General features: G+C 43.8%; 1 protein-coding gene across 1 annotated transcript; it reads right to left on the bottom strand.

Annotated features, from left to right (window-relative positions):
• Positions 1-6,846: 6,846 nt before the first annotated feature.
• LOC147983984 (protein FAR1-RELATED SEQUENCE 5-like) lies at positions 6,847-7,993 on the bottom strand. Its single transcript, XM_087540936.1, has 3 exons — positions 7,827-7,993; positions 7,314-7,696; positions 6,847-7,169 (listed from the first exon to the last, which is right to left on the bottom strand). The coding sequence occupies exons 1-3, from the start codon at positions 7,991-7,993 to the stop codon at positions 6,847-6,849; spliced, it is 873 nt and encodes a 290-aa protein (XP_087397062.1).
• Between the last annotated feature and the right edge of the window lie 3,645 nt (positions 7,994-11,638).

The raw sequence follows: 11,638 nt of genomic DNA, 5'->3' as shown, positions 1-11,638 counted from the left end.
GGCCTTCCTCTGGCGACTGTGGGCTTTGGAGAGAGCCGCTGGAGGTTTGTGTGCAGTGGAAATGGAAGCGGCAATGGTGCTATGTGGGAACGAGGGAGAGATGGAAGACAATGGGGTTTTTTTGCAGTGCACCGATGGTGGTGTGTGGGAGGCGGTTCGTCGGGGGCGTGTGTGTAGTGGTCGTGGGGGTCGCCGTTTACACTTCGTTGTGGCAACCGCCAAGTGGGTGGCGCGGGTGGTGGCCTGGAAGAACTAACCGTCCAAGACAAATGTTTTTTACTGGTGCACTGATTAGTCTTGTCAAGTTGTACTTATGATCTGCTAAATCCCACTTGCACGTCTCTGTGGTTGTGATGATGGCATTTTGCACTGTTTAGGTGACGTATGGATCTGTGATGTTTTTCCGTGTGGATGTTTAAGTATTGTTTTTCTATTGAAGCCTTTATACACTAGTGTATGTCAAAACATTTTTTCAGTGCCCTGGGAGTTGTTGCTCAAAACTTGTACTTATTTTATTTTCATCTGTACAAACCTAAGTTAGGCCTTTATAGTTTTTGTATTCTCATTTTTACTGCACTTATGTTTTAGTACTGTGTGAACTGAATTGTAATTTCAAACATTGCATGGGTTTGAAATTTGATGTCACAGTGTTCCGAGTGGCCTGATTGATCCTGCTGTTTTAGTACTGATGTTGTATGTATGTTTGAACTGATTTTTTTATAACTTAGGTTGGGGGTGGGGGTTTGAGATTATTTTACGAGCAAATCGTTTGTTGTGGTGTGGACAGATTATATATAAATAATAAATTTAGCAGAATTGACAAATAAATTCTATTTGAACTTTTTGAATTTTAGTAGTTGAACTTGTCAGTTTTTATATAAATAAGAAATTTAGCATATTTGACAAACATTATATGTTTGAACTTTTAGATTTTTAGTAGTTGAACTTGTCAGTTTTTATATAAATAAGATTTTTAGCATAATTGACAAACATTATATGTTTTGAACTTTTTTAGTTTTAGTAGTTGAACTTGTCAGTTTTTATATAAATAAGAATTTTAGCATAATTGACAAACATTATATGTTTTGAACTTTTTTAGTTTTAGTAGTTGAACTTGAAAGTAATATTTAATTCTGTTTTTTAAATTATGTACATTTAACAGAAAGGCTATTAAGTTTTGTTCTTTTTAGAGGTTCATTGTTTTTGTATCATATTTTTTCCTTTTTTCTTGTAGAGGTTAATTGACAAACATTTTTCTTGTGGTTTATATTTCTTTGTCCCGCCCTCTGGTTTGTATAGCTGGGCTTATTTGGTGGGGTGTTTTGTTGATGATGTAGAGGCTATTGGGCCGTTTTCCGGCCCAGATAGCTCATCCGCGCGCCTGTGCAGTGCGTCGTGCGCGTGCGCTCTGGGTTTAGTCCCACCTCGCTAGTCGAGGGGGATTCGAACCTGTTTATAAGCGTAGCCGCCGCTCACCAATCGAACTCCTCTGAACACTTACCTGAGTGCTTATACACGGCGCTCGCTCTCTCTCTTGACCTATGGGCCCTGGTCGACGGGTCCTGCGTTGTGCGGATTACTAGGGATTCACCCACGGGCTCGAGTTCAAGTATCTAGCATTGTTAGGGCCTGCTCCTGACCTTGGGCGGTCGATTTTTTTGTTTTGTTTGAATCTAGTACTTGACTCCTCCAGTAACTTGGACTCATACTTTTTGTTCTAGTTCTTGTCAGTTTTGTGTGAGTGTAATCTTTTTCATTTGAGTTTTTTGCCTTCTTTTTTTGTGTTTGTTTTTGTGATTATTCTCAAGTGTCTTCTGGTGTCATTTCCAGAACTATGGTACTTGCGTGTAGACTGAGTTGTACTGATAGTGCATTCATAGTAGCGCTTACGGACTGATGCTTCTTTGTACTTTTTATTGTAGTAAGTATGTAATGTCTGATCAAGTGTACCGAGTTGTACTGACATGGAACAACATTGTGTGATTAGTTGCATCGTAACTAGTACTTTAGAGCAACGACAACGTTCCATTCAGAAGCTACTTTTTCAATTTTGAAATGATGGATTAACAAGATACGAAGCTACCAAACCAAACTTATATAATGAGATAAGCAAAACATTGTACTTGATGACATAACTAAACTTGTTCAAACATGACAAGCACGACATAATCATACTGGTTCAACCCAACAAGAGCAAACTACTAATTTGAAACAACAAGATAAAAGGCAAGCACAAGCAGAAGTAAAACGAAGGCAGGCTCTGATGTATCTTCATCGCATAAAGGGGCAATAGGGGTGGTCGTAGAAGTTGTTAGCCTATCGCTCTTTCGCAAATTCCGAACCATCTGTGATGTAGTCGATCATGAACCATGACTTATACACGGCGTACGCATCTACTCCTGCGTACTCGATGAGGTTGTCTGGCAGCTCGCTTGTCCCCCACAGTTTGTAGTCTTCCTGCGTGTTGATCTTGTTCTTCATGCCTTTGTAGAATGGGTGGATGACGCTGGCTGCAACATCAGTCAAGGAGTCGTACTCTTTTTCGGTGTATGGAACTCTCCACTTGCGCTGAACGTCGATGAACTTGTTGGGGTTGATCTCCATACCAGACAACTTCAGCTTCTCCTTGTCGCTTTCAATGCTGAAACCGGCAAATGTGAACAACTTGTCATGCTGCAGCATGTCGGTCAGGCGCTTGGGCCTGCAAGGGCAGAGACATTTTGAATATTAGCATTACTTTGATGTTTGAATTATCCATTTTTGTTTTGTTTTACAAGTGATGAATCCATGAAGTAGTTGTTTATGTAGGATAAACAATGGATGAATGTACTTCAAAAACTAGTAAAGAAAGTTCTGAAATTAAATTAAGTACATCATGTTATTCTTCTTCTTGGATTATACATAGTTTCAGTCAATGTTGTATGTTCCGCATTGGTACTAGTTTAGTCTACTTTTGTTGAAATAGGATAACACAGAACCAGTGCTTCACCAAGTCCTTAGTTTATTTTCTTACAAAAATAACATTACATCAAATTCAGAAAATACTTCACTACATGAAGTTCAGAAATATCTTTTTTAATACATCGAGTGCATAGACTACTCTATGTATCAACTCTAGAAACTACACTAGTCGATCAACTTCAGAATTTAATCTTCCGCAAGATTTTCCAAATAGTAATCCAGTGTATCAGGTTCAAAAATACATTTTATAGTATATCTACTTGAGAAAATGCAGTAGTGCATCCACTTTTCACAAACCACACTAGTACATCTAGTTGGGAAACAAGTGTGATTAATTTTTTAGGATACAGTACTAATAAAACAGATAAACCATATGCAGGGCAAATGAGTAGGATTGCTCACCATTTTGTGGCCGCTGCGATGTGGTACACCAAGCATAGTTCGTCGACGCACAACTGCAGGACTGCTTCCATCTGGGGAGGTTCATCTTCGTTGGTGTAGTGCACACCAACGCCGATGATCCTACGAATCCTGCCGCCAAGCTTCCTCCAGAGCCTGGAGATCACCTCGTCGGCCTTGTCTGGTTCGCTGGTGCAGACGATCTCCAGTGTCTCCTTGCCGTGGAGCTCAACCCCTTTGAGCGTTCAGGTGTAGTCGCGCTTCTCGCCGGGGACGTTAATGTCGACGAGGTTGCTCCTCTTGTCCGACGTCTCGGCATGATGACGCTTGGCGGACGGTTCCTCCGCCATGGCCTTCCTCCGGCGACTGTGGGCTTTGGAGAGAGACACTGGAGGTTTGTGTGTAGTGGAAATGGAAGCGGCAATGGTGGTTTGTGGGAACGAGGGAGAGATGGAAGACAATGGGGTATTTTTTCAGTGCGCCGACGGTGGTGTGTGGGAGGCGGTTCGTCGGGGGCGTGTGTGTAGTGGTCGTGGGGGTCGCCGTTTGCACTTCGTCGTGGCAACCGCCCAGTGGGTGGCGTGGGTGGTGGCGTGGAAGAACTAACTGTCCAAGTTAAATGGTTTTTACTGTTGAACTGACTAGTCTTGTCAAGCTGTACTTATGACCTGCAAAACCCCACTTGCACGTCTCTGCGGTGGTGATGATGGCATTTTACTGTGGCACCGATTCGTATAGTCAAGCTGTACTTATCAGCTGCTTATCCCACTTCCACGTGTCAGCGTCGGTGTTGGTGGAGGTCTGAACTCCTCTACTGTCGTACTCGGACTGGTGATTGAAGTGTAATTGAACGTACCAAATACCAGCGATACTATGTGTGGTGCTAATGTTTTTTTAAAACAATTTTCGTATTTTTTTAAAGGATTGTTTATATCAAGATAACCCGTGAGTATTTTTTACAGATAAATTAGATTTTCACCAGTACAGGATGTATTATATTCGCATTTTGCTTGAGGTAATTATTTTCATGTACTGATGGTCTTTTTGAATTGGGACTGGTAGGAGTAGGCATAGCTTTGTTTTTTCAAAATGATTTTTTTTCAGTCGTTCACTGGTGTGTTTGTTATTACTATGCCTTTTGTACTGCCGACTGAGAGTTATCAGTACTGATGTAATACAAGAGTTTAAATTTTTCCTTGACATTTTTTTGCTGAGTTACTGGTTGACAGTAGCGTTTTGCGTCAGATATATCAAGATAAGTTTTCTCAATTTTATTTTTGACTGCATTCAAAAGGATTATCAAATGGTTTAAATAATAATGTCACTGCTTCAGCGGGCACAAATTAGAAATTATATCAGTACTGATGTGTACTCTGCCTTGTACTGACGACTGAGAGTTATCAGTACTGATATGCTACAAGAGTTTAAAATTTTCCTTGACATATTTTTTTCTTGACTTACTGGTTCATAGTAGCCTTTTGCGTCAGATATATCCAGATAAGTTTTTTCAAACGTATTTTGTGACTGCATTCAAAATGATTATCAAATGGTTTACATAATAATGTCACTGCTCCAGCGGGCACAAATCAGAAACTAAAAAATAACTTTAGTTCTGATCGAGAAATTGACGATAAAGCTAAATAAGTTTTTGTAAACGATAGTGTTTTGTGAAATGCTTCCTCATTGTGTGCTGATTCAACTGAGACTACAAGGTTATTTTTTAGTTGACGCAGCAGGATAACCACTATGTATTGTTCAGTCTTGAGCTTCTCCTAACTGTCCCCGAATGTTGTGCCTTGCCGGCGCTCTTTCCAGGTTGAGCCTTGGCAGCTTCATCGTCAGTTTCAGTTTCCTCGCCCCCGACACTGTCATCTTCATTGTCTTTGTCTGATTGGCCGTCATTCTCATCAAACTCTTCTTCTTCATCGTCTTCATTTGATTGCTTGGAACTCTGTACCTTGCCCTGTTTATGTTCAGCTCCACTGACCTCCTTGCCCACTTTGCACGTGCGGGCATTATGTCCGTCAGTTCCGCCACACTTGCGGCAAGTGTAGCTGTTACGTGTGTTGTCTCCATTGGTAGAAAGCTGGGTGGCTCCAATCTGCTTGTTCTTGTTGACAGTGGCATCTGTGCGGAGTGGGCATGCGGTAGTTATGGTTGCTCACGACGTTGCAGAATCCGCATGCCCTTACCCCAAGGGGTTTGCCGTCCGGGCCAAATTCCACGCGCTTGATGGGGCGTGGTGGCTTTTTGGCTGCTGCTTTCGCAGCTTTCGCTGCTTGCATCTTGCTCTTCCTCCCCTTTGTGTTTGAGAATATTGGGGTTTAATCACCCTTTCCTCCTGCTGCTGGTAGGATGTGATATTGTCATGTCGTTCGCCTACAGCACCATCAAGCTCATGATCTTGCATGTGAGTTTGTCGGTGCTCTTGAGTGTGCACACGGGCAGGCTTCGGTTGCTGCTGCTCCTCTTCCTCATTCTCAAACGGGTCAATAGCTCCCATATGGTTCATCTTGAACAACATTGTAGCAATATCCTGCTCAATGGCTTCATTGTCCGCGACACCTCCATTTTCAGCAGAATGCATGGCGTCGAGTTCTTGTTCAAGTTTGTCCATGACGACCCATGTCCTTGCCATTTGCTCTTGGCTTCTCAAGCTTTTTCTGTGCACCCTCATGTTCAGCGTCAGCAGTGAGCTTTCAATGCAGTATTGGGATGCCTTGTTTGACGCTACTGTCCTCAAGTCATTTCTGTCAAATGTTGGCTGGATGTTCGGGCGTTTGGTGTATCTCCTGAGTATGTATTTCTCTGGAACGCTTTCAGCCTTAATTGTCTGCATCATGCACAGGACATGCACGCAGAAAAGACCTGTATTTGTTTTTGGAAGAGGTGCATGTTTTTTGTCATTTCATTCGAACAAAAACTTTGCAAAAAAGTAGTACAGTATGTAACATCTTTTTTGTAGTCCTCACCTGTGTGGTCCCATAGCCTGCACTCGCACTCATATGTTTCTCCCACGGGGTCTGCAACCACCTGGAACGCGTGCTGAGCCCACACAGACGGTTTTGCGGGTGGTTGTAGCGCACTATGTACTTTGTGGGCTCTTCCGTCTCTGTCGCCGTGAAGAGAGTGCTCAGTTTTAGCCTATCTCTGATCTCTCTGTACACAGCTCGCGTGTACAGCTTTGCCATCTGGGTGTCAAACCCATAGAAGGTCAGCGTGTTTTGTTGCTTCTACAGATGCAAGAATGATGACCAAATTGTTAGTTTTCTTGCAGGAAAAACTTCTAATAAAGTTTTTACTTTAGTAAGCATGTAATTTTTTGTCTTACGACAAGTGATAGAGCTATACCCGGTTACCCATTGTCTCCTGGTTCTCTGTCTGCCTCCTGGTTTTGACGCAGGAGTTTACCTGGCTGACAAACCGGTGTAGGTTATGTCTCTCATTTACGTAGTTCTTCTTGAGCACATAGTTCATGCTCTCACTTCACTGTGTGGATGTCATTTTGACGTAGAAAATTTCTTTGAAGTAGGCTGATATCCATTTCTCACGCTCGTTCCACATGCCCACCATTGTGGCATCATCGTGGAGGTTGTACTTATCCATGAGTCTTTTCCAGGCATCCTCAAACTCAGTTGGCATGAGGGGCCAGTTGAGAATTGATGTGAATTCATCCTTAAGGTCCTCGTGCAGGAAATACAGGTACGCGGGGTGTTCCCTGTACTTCTTCATAATGTGCCAGCGGTATAGCTTATGTACTGTGTTCTTGAAAACATCTGCGATCGCCAAAGCCATTTCCCGACACTGGTCTGGTAATGAGAAAATAGACTCGGAGTGGTCAGCAGATGGTTGTGCATATATACCAATACAACTGACACAACATTTTTACTGTGTTATTTTCCTTTTCTTTTTTGGTAGGGGGTGGTGGTTGGGGGTGGTTTTAGCGGGTGTACCTGTGAGAATGCATGTAGGAGCCTTCCTTCTCATGCACCTTAAAAATGTCCTGAACAGCCACTTGAATGAATCTGCATCCTCATCTCTTATCAGGGCAAAACCAAAGAATGTAGTCTGTAAGTGGTTGTTAGTTCCGACAAACACCCCAAGTGGCATATGGTACTTGTTGGTCTTGTATGTTGTGTCAAACGTTACGCAGTCCCCGAAGTCCTGATACGCTCCTCGGCAGCTTGCGTTCGCCCAGAATATGTTCTTAACTCTGTTGGACTCATCGAGTTGCATGTCACAGAAGAATTCACTGTTTATAGATTTCATCTCCCTAAAGAAGTTGACAGTCTTTAGGACATCATCCACATCATCAATCCTTGAATTCTTTGCTTTCCTACATATAAAAAGTTCATTGAAAAATGCATGTTGAACTGGCGTCAGGTCATGCATTGCTTGATATGTTTGTACTGACAGAGGAAAAAAGACGTAGGCGGTTTTTGGGAGGAGAACAAGTTTGTACTTACAGGTTAATCAGGTCTTTGGCATTCATTTCAAGGAAGTAGCTACCAGGGTCATCACCGCCTAGAATGCTCATGATTTGCGCGTGTTCAATTCCTTTGAACTGCAGGTACTTGACGTACTCCAAGATTGTTTTGTCAAAGTTTTTGTGGGAGTGCAAGAAGACAAGCATTTCTGCGGTGAGCTGTAGCCTGTGGTTGTGTTCCCAGACTATCTCTTTTACGACAAATGTTCCATCCTTTTCCCTCTTCAGCCTCGTTTTAGCCCCGCAGTTAGTTCTGGCTGTCGTCTTGTTACGCTGTCTATTTGCTTCAGACACCTTTGATTCATAAACTCCATGGCACGTGCAATAAAGGTAGGCTCTGGTCTTAAACTTGGGGCCTTCCCTGACAGCAAAACCAGCGTGCTTCGCATATACGTTGTAGAAGTTCTTAGTTTCTTCGAAAGTTTCAAACCTCATCTCTAGCCTTGGCAGAACATAAGCTTCAATGTCAGGTGGCTGCACACAACAGTGACAAAACAAAAATGTTAGATGGGGTGGTGACAGCACCATGGTATGGACTGTGCTTGTATTTTTTTTCTATATGGATACTTACATGTGTATAGCTCTGCGCTGCCTCTGGTGTTTGTTGTTCTCCCTGGTTTATGGGCGCCGGTGGTGTCACCCTTGGCACATGTAGCAATGCATCTCTTGGAGGGAGCAACGATGACGAAGATCTCCGTCTCTCGTTGTACGGACGTCTCTCCTCAGATTCATTGTGATGTTGCTCCTGTCTATATGGCTCATATCTTGTACTTTTGAACCTGCTAGAGTGGCCAAAATTTCTGTCTTTTTGCCCTGGTCTTCCCGTCGCAACTGCTTTTGCAGCACGGATGATTGATGTTGACGGAGCGACTGGTGGAAGCCTTCTTGTCCTTGGCTTTTTGCATGCGCTGGGGAAGGAAAACATTTGTTGTTGGTAATATTGTTGGCCTAGTTGCAACCCAGTAGCGGCAAATCTTGCATTCCCAGACATTGTTGTTTGCTGTATAGAAGGACCTGTCCGTGCTTCTGATGATTGCGGTGTATCTTCAAATCTGCCTGTACTGTTGAAATATCCAGGCGGTATTTCTGGTGTTACCCAACCAGGTGGTGCCCCATATCTGTTTTGCTCATGAAATGCTTGCTGCGTGCGCCGCCTTGCATGTTTCTGCAAACAACATTCAAAAGTTTTTGGGATTAATCTGGTTTCGTTTTTAGTCGAACTGATGAACGTTCATGTTCAAACACGGATGTACTGTTTTTTAGCACTGTTTTGTAAACTGGACATTGAACTCATGCATGACTTCTCCTTTGTTCTTCTGTAACTTATGCAACTACACTAGAAGTACCCCTAGTTTATGTATCATTGAACTTACTGTGTAACTGTGGCACTCTCTCGTCACTATCTACCTTGACTGACGCATATGTGCTATTTTTTTAACTTGAACTGAAGATAGCATATTAGATGCATTGACAGTAACCTCGACATCCTAATCGTGCATCAATGCATATACATTACAAGTACTGCTAGCTTATGTATCACTGAACTTATCGTGTAGCAATTTTATATTTTTTTGTTAACAGTTTTGTTACTCGTTCGAACTGACGCAATTACATGACTTGTACTCTTAGGAATAACAACATACAACTCTCAGTGGTAGCTGAACCTTGTCACTATACCTGGACTGACGCATATGTGCTATTTTTTTTAACTTGAACTGAAGATAGCATATTAGATGCACTGACAGTAACCTCGACATCCTAATCGTGCATCAAGTGGCAGGGGTGTTAATGAACTGATGCTAGCATTTGCAATGTACCATCAGGTTCTTCTTCATAGTAGGACTGACGAACTGATGGAGTGACACAAACGTGGGGAGCAAACATTACCTCCAGTGTACTGTCTTCTTCTACCTCTCGTGGGCGTCTTACTGGCATGTTCTTGCGAGGCGGCACCATTGACGCAGCACCTGCTTGTGGTGGACGTCTGGCGAAGAGGTTCGTAGAGGAAGCACCTTGCGGGGATAACTGCCCCGGAGAAGGAGACCCGGCGGTGGAGGGAGGCAGGAGGCGGGGATGACGGCTCCGACGATGGATCCGGCGATGGAGGGAGGCAGGAGACGGGGATGACGGCTCCGACGATGGATCCTGCGGCGGAGCGAGACAGGAGGCGGGGATGACGACCCCGACGATGGATCCGGTGACAGAAGGAACGAGGAGGCGGCGGCGGATCCGTCGACGGCCAATCACGGCGTCGCGGGCTCCCTCGCTCCGGCTGCCGCCGTCGCTCGCTCGCCCGCGATGGCTGCCTCCGGCGGTAGGAAGCGAGTCGGATTGGGGCTGGGTCGGTCGTGGACGCGTCGCGCCTTATAGGGGGCGAGGGTAACATTCTGTTACCGGTAACAGAATAGTCCAGCCCTATATATATATGAGTTTATGTCCTCTACAACATTCACTTATTGCTATTTCTTCAAGTTGGTTTTCTGCTAAGTGAATGTGATCGGAACCTTCCCCTCTATGCTATACTCAACCCAATATGTTCACAAATTCTTCATGTGCGTTCTATTTGAAACTCGTTAAAAATCTTCACTGTGTCCTTGTCAGCTGAAGAAATTGTGAACAGAACTTTAAAACCTATCTTATCGAAATTTTCGGCTTTGCCGCTCAAACCGTTCCGCATCCCACGATACACTTATCCACTCACCCACGATCTAACACGATCTCCACCTCTCACTACGTGGGTGACACATGTCATGCGAATGAGAAGGGTCAGGGGCACGTTCATCCAATTTCTTCGGGCAAGCAGTTTTTTCACCGTGGCTATAAATACCCCTCCTTCCCTTCCTCACTTCTTTTACTCCGCTCGACCTCTCTCTCCAGCTCGAGCTTCTCAAACCCTAGTGCCGCCGCTACTTCATCGCCGCCGGTGAGGAAGAGCTTCACTGCCTCGACCTCGTCGCCGACGTACTCGCGCCGACCGCGGACATCTTCACTCCGCCGCCACCGTAGCCGTCTTCCTCCGCCAAGTTAGGGCGTGGAAGATCTGCACAGACGAACTTCACATCTCCTCACTCCAGTTCGTCGTGTTCTTAGTCCAGGGTAATTAAAAGTCACTTTTACTACCCTCATTGATTCGAATGATTATCTCCAAAATCTTCAAAGGTGTTTTTATTCATAGAGTCACACACTAAAACACCTCACATATTTTCCGTTCTTGATTCGTTTCTCTAAGCCATGATTTTCTTCAAGATTCCTCAAATGTGTGGATTTTTAATCTACACATCTCTGGAACCTAAGACAAAGAAAGCTTAGGAAATTCTTCAAGACTCATCTGGTCAAATTCCTCAAACTTCTTCTTTTTGAAAAACCTTCTGAGAACGCATATGACCTCTCCAAATTCCTCGCAACTATACTCTATTCACAGGTACACATGTCAGCTGCTGAATCACTAGGTTCTCATCAGCTTAACTCATTTGCAGCGTTCCTCGAAGAAAAGTTGCATACTTCTTTAGAGAATTCAATTGTTCAAATTCCTCAACTAAAGAAAATGGCTGATGGTAAGAAGCCACAGAAGGGAGGAAAGAGGCCTGAGGTAAATACAACGTTTGAGATCCCTGATGACATATATGTTGGGTACTGCACACCTACTGAGGAAACCAAGAATGAGCGCAAAGTGCGCAAACAGAGGATAGAGAGGAGATGGGCAAGAAAATTGAGGGAGTACAAATATGTCACTCCTAAGTACATGAAGAAATTCGCACTCAATCCTCCATGCCCAAGAGCTCCATTGGCACC

Source organism: Triticum urartu, chromosome 2A, assembly GCF_056163025.1.
Source record: "Triticum urartu cultivar PI428250 chromosome 2A, HENAU_Tu73, whole genome shotgun sequence".
NCBI lineage: Eukaryota > Viridiplantae > Streptophyta > Magnoliopsida > Poales > Poaceae > Triticum > Triticum urartu.
Note: the sequence above shows the minus strand (reverse complement) of the source record. Positions and strands in the feature narration are given on the sequence as shown.

Excerpts from the sequence above, each read along its gene's own strand:
- LOC147983984 (XM_087540936.1), bottom strand. The coding sequence starts at position 7,993 with ATGCTTGTCTTCTTGCACTCCCACAAAAACTTTGACAAAACAATCTTG. Across the intron at positions 7,697-7,826 it reads GCCAAAGACCTGATTAACCT|GAAAGCAAAGAATTCAAGGA; the intron begins GTAAGTACAAAC and ends TTTTATATGTAG. Across the intron at positions 7,170-7,313 it reads TCCTACATGCATTCTCACAG|ACCAGTGTCGGGAAATGGCT; the intron begins GTACACCCGCTA and ends TCTCATTACCAG.